Below are 15,157 nucleotides of genomic sequence, written 5' to 3' on the forward strand. Positions count from 1 at the left end.
GAGCACAAGAACCATGGACACAAAAGTTCACTTTTGTAAATAAACACTTTGTACAAATGGGAATCCAATGCAATTTGCTTTCAACATGATTTGAAACCTTTACTACCTGCATAATTTATTTCACCATATTTAAGTTGATTTTCAATGTTGTCTTTTCAAAGAATGTTCATGTCAAGCCATTATTGGAATCTCTGCAATTTATTTCTAATTTTTCTGATGGCTTGAAATCGTGTTGATTAACAGGCTGCAGAAAAGCAGAAAGCAACGTGACAGATCATCAATGAGCACTTTTGAATGTTTGCATGATTCATGAGTTCTTCATATTTAGGTGCTGAGGATGTGTGGTCTTAATGTATTGGTAATTCTCCATCATCTCATTTTTATCTTCATGGATATTTTAGATGGGTTTGTTTAATCTGCTTATGATGGTTTGCAGGGCCCTAGTTTAACTGGTGGTTGCACTTGCTGGGGTAATCAGAAGCAGAAATGGTGGTGGGAATGCCGGAGGGGTGACAATCGTAAGTATGGTGGTGGGAATGCCAGAGGGGTGACAATCGTAAGTATGGGGTGACAACTGTAAGTTTGTAACTGATTGGCAATTAGGGTTTGTATTAAATTTTGATGTAGCTCACAAATCACTTTGGAGAACGAATGATCAAATGACTTTTTTTGTGTTTTACATAATACGTTTTACTGGGGACAGAGCAGGGTGCACATGAGCTTCACTGACCATACCACGGAGAGCCTGTTGTTACTTTTGAACCAGCGCCTCCATTTTAAGAGGATGACCAGTGACTATCTCAACTACTGGGTCATCATCGGCCCAGTCTCTTCCGAAGCAACATGCATCACATAGAATATTTGCCGGTTTCCTAGCGTAGATCTCTGCTTTCACATTTTCTACCACCCCAGTATATGCCAGAGGGATTAGGGGGTGTTTGTCAATGTGTAGTTTTGTTTTCTGACAAAAAGTAATTGCCACATCAGCAAGAACGTAAAAACGAAACCATACACATGGATGAACACCCCTTTAGTCTTCTATTGTAATCTTTCTATTTGCCATTCTCCCTGACAAAGGATCCCATAGAATGGGAGGGTTTGCATTAACATATAAAGATGATTTCATCAATAAAACATCTCAGAAAGTAGAATATGAAGCATAATAGTTATGGGTTACCCACCACCTAAAGACAACTTCCAACTATAGAATATTTGCAAAACAATTTGTTTTTGGATTCAAGTGAAGTTGTTAACCCACCATCAAATCTCACAATATTAAGAATTGGTGAATGGATCTTTACCTATAAATCTGTTTCATACAATAAGATAAAGGAATAAAACAAAACAAAATACATTGCCCATGTATCTATCAAAATCTCAATATTTGTTCAACATTTCAGTTCAGGAAAAACATGAATAATTGGGTCTACATGGGTCACATATGCATTACGGTTCACCTTCTACAAACCAGACAAATCACTAATAGTTCTTAAATATATATATGAAAGTAGGGATGCAACAACACAAGAAATGACTATAAACCTAATTGTCTTCATCCCTTCTAATTGTAGGTTTTGAGGTGCCACCATCTGTCTGAGACACTCCGAGACCCCTCTCTTCATCTCATGAATGTGTGTAACAATATTCTCGCCATTGTTCACTGGCGAAGTAACTTCACCTTTAGTTACAGTGAGATTTGCCCAATAAAAAAAGTTGCGACGACCATCTATTCTTGCTTCTATCTGACTTCGGTTTGACTACTTAGGAATTAGTGGATTACCTTGTTCACATTCCAACTAAATAAATGTCAATACAAACATTAAGGCTTTAAACTTCTCAGCAATGAACTATGTTTGGTACTAATATTACTTACATCAAGATTAGCAGGGCAGGTGTAGAAGATCGTATTGGTATTCCACGGTGTTTTGGACACACGTATAATACATTTCCTTCGGCACTTACAATACTTCACATCATACTTCAACTGTTTGTAGGAGGAGCAACCTCTTGTTTAACTCTGAGAACTCGTGGCTGTAACACAAACAAGATGTTAATTGCCTATAATATACATACTATAAAAAATGTGCAAACACACATTCCATTTTGGATCGGTGTCATGCAGATCATATACCTGATACAATGACCTTAAATGCAAGATTCAACTTCCGCTGTATACTTCAACGGCATATATTTACAAACCATTTGTATATCATAAAATACCCATATCCTTAATCAATCAATAATGCATTGCATACTATAAATGATCCAATAAAACATTTTTTTAACTGTTATACACATTCTTTTGCCTAGGGCACTAGCATCCCAGAACAATGTTTCAATAGAACCAAAAGAATGTACATTAGCCAAACAAGAAGCAACTCATTCCATTGATGACCAAATCCACAATACACGACAATTCCAAGATGGACAATCCACCACCAAATTCCAAGGTAAAGCAAATTTCAGAAAAAAATTAAAAGTAATCTACAAACATTTAAATTACCTCGATGGCGATTCAAAAAAGTTCACACTTCTTGCCTCCTTGTCTGACTACAGGTTCGGAGAAGAATACCCAACAAAGGAGTTCAGTTGATTTTTCAGAGCTAAAGACAAAATGGGAGTGAGTGCAGGTGCACAGCTTGACTATGTTTACCACCGGTGTGCGCCGATGGAGATCTATGGCTTACCGCCAACCCACAACGATGTATTCCTTTCAACTGAGGAATATGCCGTGATAGTGAGGGAAGAGCTCGAGAGAGAAAATGGAATCAGCCACAGTGCGTAGGGATAATATGATGTGGCATTACCCAGGGGAGTCAGCCTTGCGGGGATATTTTCGTTCCATTCAAAAGCGTTGGTGCGCAGGGGAAAGAGGGAAGGGGGAGAGTAGTTCAAGTTTCGTAGGTACATTTTGGAAATTTCTCATTAAGGTTGAGGTGGCGTTACCCAGGGGCAATATGGGTATTTCTTAGAATTATGTTGACGTGGATGTTTCATAGGTGGGCTCGTAGAGTGACTTCAAATTTGTTAATCTCAAACTATGGCCTTAGGTTGTTTTTTACGTACATTGCTTCCATTGGTAAATTTTTCTACGGTGGCTTGGTTAGTAAATTTTCCTTATTTTTTTGGTATAATTAAATTGGGGCTATTGATGGTAAAAAAGCGCCTTGCATACAAAATGTAATGATCATATTTAATTTTGACATGCAATTTACATTTGTCGTTGTTGGATGGGAGGAGACCGTACATGACTACCACATATTTGTAGAAGTCGTACATAATCCAAAATATTATTTTTCATATCTACTATAAGGTATGTATCCATACATTGCAAATTTTTCGTGCATTATTTGATTTTGTGCAAAGAATAATATTCTTGTTCCATACACATTCTTAGGTAAGTATTATGTTATTGATTCTGCATACCGAAACATGACTAGTTATATGGCACAATTCTGTGATACACGGTACCATTTTCCAATTTTTGGAAGGGAGGACGGCTTATAACAAAAGAATAATACTTTAGCAATGCCCATGCCTCATTGAGAAGCGTCATCAAGCGGAGTTTCGGTGTGTTGAAGGCTCGATTCCATATGCTAAAGTGTATGTCATGTTTCCACTAAGAACATAGCGATTAATAGTTGTGGTTTGCATGGCAATACACAACTTTATCATGGCAACTAGGACACAGACACCCTACTTCACGAGTTTGAGAATGATGAAGAGTTCAAAATTCAACATCCGTTTGAGACAAATGAAGAATACATTGATGTTGGCAATGTGAATTAGCAACAAGAGATGTTGCATAGGCAACAACTTACAGATACAATATATGCTGACAATAATAAGCTACCATTGAGGAGGTGTAGGTCAACATAATCCATGTTGGTGGTCATGATCTTTGTTTTTCTCTGGCTTTCATAAATATTATGCGGAAAAGTACGGACATGCCCACTATAGAATTCTGATTTCCACTACAGATGTACAACATTTCAAAATGTCAATTACCACCATCCCATGCACAAATGCCCGCCCATGAATTGGCATCAATTCCGAGCTAGCATCTACCCCAACTGTACTTTGAGCCTATGAATTCTGGCACTGGGCTGAACCGTAATTCTTCTAATATTATGCAATGGATGGAGATGTATTTGACTTTATTGTGCGTAGGAACTTTGTGTTTTGGATACTTTATTATATGTAGGTACTTTGTGTTCTAGATACTTTATGTTAATCTAATACTTGATAATATATATTCTCTCATTATAGGTCGATCATTAATGGCTGATAGGAAATATTATATAGTGTTCATTGGTCGTTACCCAAGTATATATGATACCTGGGCCAAATGCAGCTGGTTGGTCAACTAGTGTGGTGTAGTGTTTTGCTCATATAAACATACGAAGAAGTAGATTATCATTTTCGTCATTTCATTTCTTCACATGATTCTTCAACTAACGAACCATCCAATAGGAAGGATGCATCTAGATTAACCTATGTATATTAGGCATCCACGTCTGTTATACTAGTTGATGGGCTTACACTGGCACGATGTACATGTCCAAGTGAGGTACACTTTCACAAACATATGCACGAGGCCTGTATACGGAGCGAATTCGAATCGAATCAAGCCATCTTCGAATTCAATTCTGATTACATAATAAGTGATTCAAATTCAAATCGAAATCCATGGGATATTTAGAAATCCTAACCGAATTCGATTTCGATTAAAATGTCAAATATTCGATTATAATTGATTTTGCAGAGAAAACTATAAATCTAAAAACCAAAATAAAGAGGAGAAACAACCATCGCATGTGGGCAACACACAAAAAAAAAAAAAAAAAACTCAAAAAATAAAATCATCATGTGTTAACTATTTGGGTTATGGTTGAGTTGGTCCCGAGTTATACGTGGCACCTTCGTGGTTGCCTTATCACCGTGGTTGTGTCAGCACCACGTCACCACTGCGTCCTGCCTTATCTCTTCAGCTACATCGGCACCACATCATGTGGATAAACGTGACCAAGACAGGAGAATGAATGGGGACAACTCCATTGGGGATTAGGTCTTATCCTAAAGACCTCGGCGGATAACCTCATCCCGACAACCCCGGAAGCTTCATCTGACTAGGACACGGACTTTCAGTTATAAAAAGGTACCTCCCGCTCAAGATAAGGGGTCTTACTCTGAACCCCCATATTGTTACTCTGCTCGAACCAACACCGTTCTCTAACTACTCGGCCCGACCACCCACCTTTATCAACTGACTTGAACGTCAGAGTATCTACCCAGGGATAACTGCTCGATCCTCTAACCACTTTCTTGGTGGTAGATCTTAGAGTGCGGCTTCGTCCTTCCAACTCAGTTCCGCCCAATTGGCAGGATTATCTGACTGCGATCGCCCAACTCAGCTTCCCACTTTCTTGTGGGAATTGCACAAGAAGTCATTCCTAATTTCTCTCACCACGCAATCAAGAAAGATGCCAAGAAAAGATTTGAAATGTTTAACATGTCGATCTCCATCTTGGGGATCCCGCTCTCACTGTAACCCTCCACTGCGAGAATCTCAACCACCCAAACCTAAAGTCGCAATCGACTCTACCCAGTTTCAAGTAATGTAGTAGAAGGTCAACCAAATCTTGGCCATATTGCAGACGCTGGGCTTCGCGGCACAACCAACATAGACCATTCCTCTTGCCCCAATGCACCCTTGCCCTAAGGACCCCAAAAAGCATCGGTCAGACAAGGGGAAGGTGTGGTCTGATAAAAAAAAGCAATAGACGTCAAGAAGATTGAGCTCCTTAACCCGGTCCCGCAGACACGACAACTACAACAAAACGCATCAGACCACCCAAGTACCTGCCAAAGAAAGGCTCGACAAACGGACACCGCATCAGTCGGTCTCCACCGCTGAGTCCAATTCGGTCAAGGTTCACCCAGGCCCAAGAAGGAAAGAGCCATGCACATTGTGGCCCCGGACAACAGAGACGTAGAGATCCGAGAACTCTGACAACGCCTAACCGAGTTGGAATGTAGCCAAGCCCAAAGAAGTGCGACCCCTCCCATGATCCAACCAGGGGAGCCGAATAGCCAACCCGCCAAGGAGTCGCCCTTCACCCAAGAAATTGTGAACTAGCTTCCCTCGACCAGCTTGCGAGCACCACAGTTCGAGAGGTATGATGGAAGTGGAGACCCCGACGACCATCTTGAAGCCTTCAAATCCCAGATGATGCTGCACGACACGTTCAAAGGCTTGATGTGTAAAGCCTTCATGGCGACTCTTAAGGGCGTGGCTTTGACATGGTACTCCTCCCTTCCTCCGCGCTCCATCTCTTCTTGGGAGTAGCTAGAGAACCAATCTTTGGCCCAATTCACAGCCAATAGAAAACACTAGAAGACTTCGATGAGCCTCATGCAAGTGCGGCAAAGGAAAGGAGTCTCTCAGGGAGTATCTCACCATATTCAACACCAGAGCTCTATAGGTCCGGTCCTTGAACCAATCAGTGACAGTCACCACCATCCAGCACGGCCTCCGCCATGCTCCTCAAACCATAGATGGGCTAAAGAACCACACAGAAATACATCAACTCAGAAGAATCACAAGCACAAGAGAAAGATGAGGAAGAATGGCCTAACAAAAAGAGAAGGGATTTTGAGGAACACAGGATATAGAGGGCGGACCGAGACTACAAGAGATAGGATTGTCAGTCAAACTGAAGACTGAGGACCCCACCATCGACTTACAGAAATTTCACGCCATTGAATACACCACGGTCTAAAATCTTGACGCAAATTTGTGACTGTAACTACGTCTGATGGCACGAGAAGATGAAGTCCGAGAGCAATAAGAGAAACCACAACAAATACTATGCGTTCCACCGAGACCACGACCACGACACCTATGACTATTACAATCTGCCCCACCACATTGAGGACCTGCCAGGCATGAATACCTCGGTGAGTTTACCGACAACAAGGATGAGAAAGCAGAGGAACAACGACTAGAAACCAAACCCCCACCCCGGGCTCCCCCAGTCGGGGTCATCACCGTGATCTCAAGCGGGATGACTACCAGAGGAGGGAGCAGCTCGGGCTGAGGAAAGCGCCCAACCGCAAAAACCTTAACAACGGAAGGCCCATACCGAGGAGTTGGAATATCAGGAATCTAAGAATGTACTACTAGTGACTCCACATCAATAAAGACAGCTTTCTTTTGCACTTAGTTATTCAACACCCCGCATTTCATGCATCGCACAACACACGTTGCACGACACACACCGCTCGACAGATCGCATGATACACAATGCACATCACACATCGTGCAGCCGAACTCTTAACGGTTGGAACGCCCAGACATTGACTCGGCCAACCGATAAGCCTACAATGTATCGCGACACGCTTGCCCGACATCGTATAGCCGACCAATTCAGTTGACTCAACCGTTGACGGCAGAGCCCAAAGAGGGGAAGAATGCTCCCACCTCCAAAGGCTAGAAGGTGGTCACCGAACTCCGCACACCCTGCTAATGAAGCATCATATCAGAGCTAGCTAAAGAACGGCTAGACCACGAAGCGTCGAAAGCTCCCCAAGACCTTTAACTGAGCATCTCTTAAGAGATGAGAGCTCAGAAAACACTTCGACCAAGAAAGTTGAAGACAATAGATCTCGGCCACTCCAGACCTCAGCCATAATAAGACCAAGGCCTACAACTTGGTTCAACAAAATAAAAAAAAGGAAGCAAAAGTACATAAGCTTAGAACCAAAAAGCATCGTTTCCATTAATTAAAAGTTTGTACAAGATTTTAGGCTCAGCATACCGATCCGTTTACATCATCAAAAAAAGGAAAAAAGGACAACATTGACAAAGCAAAACAAAAATCATATGAGCAATAGTAGCAGCAGATAGGCACCTTAGTCCTTGGCAGGGCGATCCACAGCCTCCTCAGGTTCCTTAGGCACTTCAACAGCAATGGTGTCACCCTCATTTGGAATATCAGGATCATAAGGGCCCAAGCCTTGCACGGTCTTGGCAGTGTCAGGGAATCGCCATAGAACCTTGTCTCAGTAAAGGTTGAACCTCGTATCGAAGGACCATGCCGCAAAGTCACCCATCTCATTCTGATACTCCTGGGAGGCTTTGAACTGAGCAATTGCCTCCTCCCTTGCCCGAGCCTCCCTTTCATCGACCTCCTACAGCCTCTCACGCACCTCCTTCAGCTCATTGGTGCGCGCTTTCAGCTTGTAGACCGTCTCAAACTACTCATCTACGTCATGCTTCAGCTCGACAATTTTAGCTTCTAGCGTGGCCGTCCACGCACCTGCCGCCTCGAGCTCGGCCAATTGAGCCTTCAGGTTCGTGACTTCGGTGTGGCTAGACTCATAGAAGCGCCACACCGACTGAAGACGGTCAACTACCGCGATTCCCAAGCAAGCATTCTGTAAAAAGAAGCAAAGTATCAACACAACAACTTTAACCGACCGAAAAAAAAAAAACATAGTGCAAACGAAGACATACCGACGCAGCTTGAAGGATGAGCACTCTCTCCGGGGTGCCGCTCTTGGACTCCACTGCCTCCCACCTCATGGCTTGCGTCAAGAGGCTACGGAGAAGCTGTGTGGGCACACCCTCTGTTCTAAGCTCGTCCTCAGTACTGACATTCCACCGCAGCATATGGATGTTGTCTACCACCCTCTAGCATGTTCCCTCATGGGGAAGGGGATGAACGGCCTGGGTTCCCTCCTCCGAGTCACCCACCATGACTTATTCCTCGGCCTGCTGTCGTGCTCTCTTTTGTTGCTGGGGAGTCCTCTTGGCAAACCTCAGCTATAACACCTCATGTCAGGGTTGGGCCCCTTGAGCAGTTTGGCTACGCCTGTCTTGCCCAACCCTCATCTGGCAAAGAATTTCCTTACGGCTTGCCATCTCAACACTTGCATGTGATAAACAACATATCAGTATCAGTTAAACACCAAGTAAACGAAAAAGAGATCAATAGAACCGAAGCGAGAAAATGGACCGACCTCCTCACTCATTAGCCTAGCACAAATCAACATCGAGAAGGACGTGTAATGCATTACATTGACTTCCTCGATCGTTCCTATTGTTGCCCTCTCTTCCTCGGTGAGCCAGGCCAGCTCAGGCTGCTTTACCTTCGTCCTTGGCTTCTGGAGCTTAGTTGGTAGAGGCAAGCCTCCGGGACAACGCACAAAGAAGAACTTCTCTTTCTAGTGCTTCACCGAGAGCGGGGTCCCAACCAACACCTTAATACGCTGTCGGGCCAAGAAGTAATAGTATCCCTACTGTTGGTGCTTCAGTTAAAGGAAGTAAGAGACCACCCTTAGGGTAATCTCAGTATCATGAATGAAGCAATAAGATATGAGACCAATCAAGAACCTAAGAGAGTTTGGCATCAGTTGAACGGACTGTACTCAGTACCACTCGAACACTTTGACAAGATCCTCATACAAAGGGAACCTCAACCCAGATTCCAGGCTCTTCTCATACACAAAGAGCCCGGATCAGAGTCATGTCCCCAGGTGACAAACAACACTGTGTGGTCCCAAATCGGTGACCAGCCCGCAAAGGAAGGTCAACCTTCTTGGTCAACATCCCTTTCAAAAGAAATCCCCTCAAAGTCCTCGGCCTCGGCCCCCTTGGCCATTAGCCTCAAGAACATCGAGCGTAGCAGCCTCGGTGAGAGAACCTAGCTCAGACTCAAAATAGGAAATGAAAAAGGAATTGGAAGAGGAAGAGGCAGAAGCAGAGGAAGAAGAGTGGGAAGACGAGGAAGACATCTTACCAAGAAAGGATTAGATTCGCGAAATTGAGGCAAACACCGAGCACCAAAGACTACTTCTCGCTGAGATCTAAGCGCAACTTCTTTTGCAAATGACAAAGTACGAATGTTCTTCACCCCCTTTTTATAGGGCTCCCAATAATCCAGATCAAGGCAAGATCAACGACATGGATCAAACACAGCCCTGTGACAGCTTGGGAAAGACGAAACGACGCCATTGACCTTCGTATGCATGTAACCTCGGGAAGACGAAACATCGCTTCTGTCAACATGACATGAGCACCGAACCGGCTGGCCCGCCCAAAAACCGATTCAATTCCAAGGTCCTCCGTTCAGAGGCACCCTCAATCAACTTCAAACTTGAGTTCTTTAGTCAAGGACCGAAGAGCTCAACCACACCACACTGTGGTCGAGCACTACACTCCTCGACTTCAGAACTGGGGAGTGGTGTTTGGGTTATGGTTGAGATGGCCCTGAATGCCACTTGGCACCTCTGTGGCCGCCTTATCACCATAGCTGCGCCAGTACCACGCCGCCTCGACGGACAACCTCATCCCAACAACCCCAGAAGCCTCATCTAACCAGGACATGGACCTTCGACTATAAAAAGGTACCTCCCGCTCAAGGTAAGGGATACAACTCTGAACCTGCATAATGTTACTATGCTCGAACCAGCATCGTTCTCTAATTACTCGGCCCCACCACCCACCTTCATCAACTGATTTGAGCGTCGAAGTTTCTACTCGGGGATAACTCCTTGGGCCTTTGGTTGCGGATCTTGGAGTGTGGCTTCATCCTTCCACCTTGGCTCCGCCTAGTTGGCAAGATTATCTGACTGTAACCTCGGTTCAATAACTACCTTGGATTGAGAAGCATCATTAGCAATGCACAAAAAAGCCTCAAAAAATCTAAAACAAGAAAGAAAATAGACAAAAAAAAGCATAATCTAGAAGAAAGAAGAAATGGGAGATAGATAGATAGAGAGAGAGAGAGAGAGAATAGTTTTATTAGTGTTGGATGCTCCACACTAATAGTGTACACTAATAGTTTTATTAGTGAGAAGAAATTTGACTTCTCAACTGCAAACATTGTTTCTGCCTTTCCCATCCAAACACAAGCATGACTTTGGATCTACCCACGAGAACCCTGCCCACGCCTACCCACAATACACCAGCCCCTGTGAATTGGGAACATCTCCCCCTGCATAATGCTATGCAGAGGGTGAGATGTTCTCCATGTGTGTCTGCGATAAACGTGGGCAGGAGATCTGGGCTCCACAAGCATAGATATGCCATCTTGACCTCCTCTTTGATGAGTTCTTTGGTGGCGTTGTCATAATGAAGCACGTGATCACAACCTTGACTGTTGTCTGGTATCATTTTAAAGGTTCAAGGAGAACACTGCAATGTTGTTTTACTATTTTCAAATTGTTTAAGAAAAAAAATAGAACATGTGATATATTGTGCAGGGAAATTATTTTTTGTGAATTTTCAAATATGAGTATTTATGCTAATTTGCAAAAGGGTAAAATAGGTATTTGAAAAATTAATGTATGGGTCTAACGCTTTCCATATGGATCATTAATGGAAAGGAGATTTTTGTTGAGTTCTTTAATGGAGGTTTTTGTTAAAATAAAATTATAAGGGAGGTTTTTATGATTGTTAGAAACTTTAGGGAGGTTTTTGTATTTTACCCTTTACTAAAAACCCAAAGTAACAAATACCTGAATTCATGCTTAGATTCCATTTAATGAGCATATCTTGCCTAGAAGATTCCATTTTCCAACACTTGTTAAACTAACACCCCTCTATCCTTTACAATTAGAATTACATATCTGTCTTTTTTTTGTTAATATGTATAATACAAATACATGCAAAATAATACAAAATACAAGGTTTTACACTGTAATTATTTATATTTATATTTTATACAAACCTAAACAGTTACAAATTTGTCTTATAATGATGGATGTACCATGATTATAAAAAAATTGAGGGCCTATTTGGAAGGGTCTACGTTTATTGAGCGCATTGAGCCACTTCAGAGAAATTACAAAAAATAGCTTACTGAAAAGTCGATTTCTCAGGTCACAGCTCAGTTCATGTAAGGCACTAAGGCCTACAGTGCAACGCCAGAACTCAGTAGCCCCAAACGGGCAAAGAAACGTGCACAATTCAATTCAGTCAGTAAGACATATAGTGATTCTCATCCGGTTAATACTGGTCAATCCAGACGCCACCGTTTGCTTTCTTAGGCTTTTAGGCTTGTTTCGCTCTAATAAAAAAGTTCTCCCTCTCTCTCTCTCTCTCTCTCTCTAGATTCCTTACTTCCTCCCCTGCAGGTCTCCTTCTGAAACCTCCGATAACTAAAGCTGCAAACCTCCTAAACATGGCGGCCTCTGTTCAGTGGCAGCCCACCGAAGAAGGTCTCAGAGAGATCTGCCACTTACTCGAACAGCAAATTTCTCCTTCCCCTGATCGCCCCCAGATTTGGTTGCAGCTCCAGCAATACAGTCAGCACCCCGATTTCAATAAGTATCTTGCCTTCATCTTTGCCCGTGCAGAGGTACTTTCGGTTATTTGATCATAACCGAAAAAGATTGGGCTTTATTTTGTTTGTATTGTAGTTCTGCTTGTTTGATTGGCATTACATGCAAGTTTATTCTATTTCATTTTTGCTCGAGTTATTTTGTTATGCTTTGGGTGTTGTGTTTTGTTGATGAAACTGAGAATTGGGTGTAGCTATTAGTTGATTGGATGAGTTTTGTTAGTGAACTGGGATCTAGGACTGATAATAGGAATGCCTTCTATTGGATTGTAGTGGTTGTTGTTCATAATGTCAGGCTTTCTTTAATTGCACCCTAACATTTGCTTCTAGGTCTTCGGACTTAAGTGTACTGTTTGTTTTAGTAAAATCCAGATTCAAGTTAAATTTGGAATTAAAAGTAAGAAACGGAGGACATATTAATGGGGGGGGGGGGGGCGATGGGTAACTAATTGGAAATGGTTGCCCTCAGTTGACGCTATACCTTACTGTGTAATGGTATGCAATCCTTTTATGTGTAGGTCATCCTTCACCTTGCCGCTCTGCGTGTTTTGCTAACTGGGGGTTTAGGATGTTTTCAAGTAGAACTATCATCTCATTACTTATGGAAATATTTTGCTTTTCCCGTGCACATTCGTGATACTGAAGTTAACTCTGTCGCAATTTGATGTCAACTTAAGCTTGGTTCTCGATTCTCCATATCTTCTCATTCTTTTTCTGTATCATCTTTGTGATGTTTTACTCTTGCAGTATTAATTTACTTTATATCTTACACATATTTCCTATGGTCTTGGATTGTAACATGCTCTATTTGACGATAATGGTTTTTCTCTTGATGTTGTATGACATATTTTATCTAAACTTTTGTTACTCTTCCAATCCAATTTGTTAGCAAATAGTCCAGAGCATATAAGCAGTCATCATATAGTATTCATACCCCAACATTTCTTTATTATAAACTTAATTTGTATTCTTTGAGTGGAATTGCCAAACCAACGGTCTTCCCAAAACAAAACATTAAAACAACCACCCAAATCATACCTGATAAAGCTTAGAAAGGAAGGAATAACCTTGTAAATATATATATAGGGGGAATTTTCTGAGAATTAAGAGCCACATTAGCATCCCACCCATTGTCCAAAGCACCATGAATACTCAAAATGACTTTTACGCCAAAGCTTGTCTCTTTCTAAAGGTAGGCACCACAACCATTTCCCTAGTGAAGTAGTGTTCTTGTGTAACAAATTCCCTATCCCTAACCCACCTTGCTCTTTGGCCCCACACACCACTTTCCATTGGTCAGATGGTCTTTGCTTCCTTGGTTCCCAAAGAAAATCCCTCATATATTTCTCTAACTTATTTGCTACCTTCGCTGGAATCCTAAAAGTGGACAGGAAATAAATGGGTTAGTTGACCATTGTGGATTTAGTCAAAGTTATCTTGCCTCTGAAAAGATATAATTTCTTTTCCACAGCGCCAACTTCTTAGCAAATCTTTCCAGTACTGGTTTCCAAAAATCTTCTGAGCTTGGATTGCCACCAAAAGGAAGCCTGAGGTACTCCAATGCCCAAGTTTTTCTTTCATAGCCCAACAGCTCTGCATAATGCAACTACTCCTCTTCTTGCAAGTTAATTCATGCCACTCCACTCTTCCTTAAGTCCACTCTTAGATTGGAGACCTTTTTGAAAAGAGAAATTATCTCCTTCAGATTCCTGCCCACCTTCACAAAACAGGATCAGGTCGTCTGCAAATTGAAGGTGTGTAGCGACAACCTCCTGCCTCCCTACCCTCCAACTTAATTTGTATTTTCAATTACAAGTTGTTTTAACCTCAGTACTTCTAAGAATCATGCATCTCAAGTTGGGTAATATGTACATAATATGTACTTATTTTTGGTATTACATACTATACATTACAGTGAATTGGGGGTGGGGCAGAGCAGGCATGTGATGCCCATTGGCCATACCATGAAGAGCATGGAGCTCCACGGATTTGAACCTGTACCTCCTATTTGGAGGGGTACCAAGTGGCCATCTCGACAATGAGGTCATTTATATTATGTAAATAATATGTACTGGTTGTCTTGCATTGTAATGCCCACTTGTGATTACCATTGCCATGAAGGCTTCTTTGGTTGGTTCTGCATTATTGTTGAATTGCTTTGTTGTTCCGCAGGATTTATATAGCCGACCCCATATGGTTGGGATAAGGCTTAGATGTTGATGATCCAATTGTTTGTTTCATTGTATGCTTGAAGAAGAAGTTAATATTTGGTTTAGGGGATGTTTTTTTTATTTCATGCTCTTTTTACGTTTGGTTTTGAAGAATTTCCTTTTATTTTCAAACAGGGCACACCAGTGGAAATTCGACAAGCAGCTGGTTTGCTTTTGAAAAATAATTTGAGAACTGCTTTCAAATCCATGGAGCCTTCAAATCAGCAATACATAAAATCAGAATTATTACCTTGCTTAGGAGCAGCAGATAGGCACATCAGGTCTACAGTTGGAACAATTATAAGTGTCATTGTTCAACAAGGGCGGATATTAGGTTGGCCAGACCTCTTGCAAGCCTTCTTACAGTGTTTAGAGAGCAATGACTTAAATCATATGGAAGGTGCTATGGATGCTTTGTACAAGGTATTGTTGTAACTTAATGGTCACTGATATGAGTAACTTATTTATTTTTTTGTTTGAGACGTAACTTTTGTGTTGATGGTGTAAATGAAGTACAAGTTCCTTTAAGTGCTTGTTAAAGCTTCTTATCTCCTAGTGTACTGGATCACTATGTATTTTTCAAAACATAGTAACGTGTGT

The 15,157-nt window shown here is 41.9% G+C and overlaps 2 protein-coding genes and 1 long non-coding RNA gene across 8 annotated transcripts in view; 2 read left to right on the top strand and 1 right to left on the bottom strand.

Annotated features, from left to right (window-relative positions):
* The window catches only part of LOC148852459 (DNAJ heat shock N-terminal domain-containing protein), a 34,859-nt gene extending 34,180 nt beyond the window's left edge, over window positions 1–679 (top strand). Inside the window, exons 4-5 of the mRNA XM_088945618.1 lie at window positions 244–358; window positions 437–679. Of these exons, the coding sequence (XP_088801744.1) occupies window positions 244–270 (27 nt within the window). The 3' untranslated portion in view covers window positions 271–358; window positions 437–679. The remainder of the gene's footprint in view (window positions 1–243; window positions 359–436) is intronic.
* A 684-nt stretch (window positions 680–1,363) lies between these two features.
* On the bottom strand, window positions 1,364–2,900 carry LOC148852460 (uncharacterized). Of its 2 annotated transcripts, none has more exons than XR_016099397.1 (3): window positions 2,504–2,900; window positions 1,874–2,031; window positions 1,364–1,796 (listed from the first exon to the last, which is right to left on the bottom strand). It is a non-coding gene; the product is annotated as an uncharacterized LOC148852460 (long non-coding RNA). The 2 variants fall into 2 exon arrangements; XR_016099398.1 differs by having other exon boundaries at window positions 1,364–1,780; window positions 2,504–2,893.
* An 8,914-nt stretch (window positions 2,901–11,814) lies between these two features.
* Window positions 11,815–15,157, top strand: part of LOC148852461 (transportin-1-like) — a 101,241-nt gene continuing 97,898 nt past the window's right edge. For 3 of the 5 annotated variants that reach the window (XR_016099342.1, XR_016099343.1, XM_088945223.1), the window contains exons 1-2: window positions 12,022–12,365; window positions 14,693–14,980. Coding sequence is in view for 3 of the 5 variants with exons in the window: in XM_088945223.1 (XP_088801349.1) it covers window positions 12,189–12,365; window positions 14,693–14,980 (465 nt within the window). In the remaining 2 variants the exon portion in view is untranslated. Of the gene's footprint in view, window positions 11,987–12,021; window positions 12,366–14,692; window positions 14,981–15,157 lie in introns of those variants that run through there. The other 2 variants (XM_088945224.1, XM_088945225.1) reach the window with 2 other exon arrangements.

The sequence above is a fragment of the Nelumbo lutea genome, chromosome 5, assembly GCF_056320005.1.
Source record: "Nelumbo lutea isolate HS-2025 chromosome 5, American lotus-T2T, whole genome shotgun sequence".
NCBI classification, from domain to species: Eukaryota; Viridiplantae; Streptophyta; class Magnoliopsida; order Proteales; family Nelumbonaceae; genus Nelumbo; species Nelumbo lutea.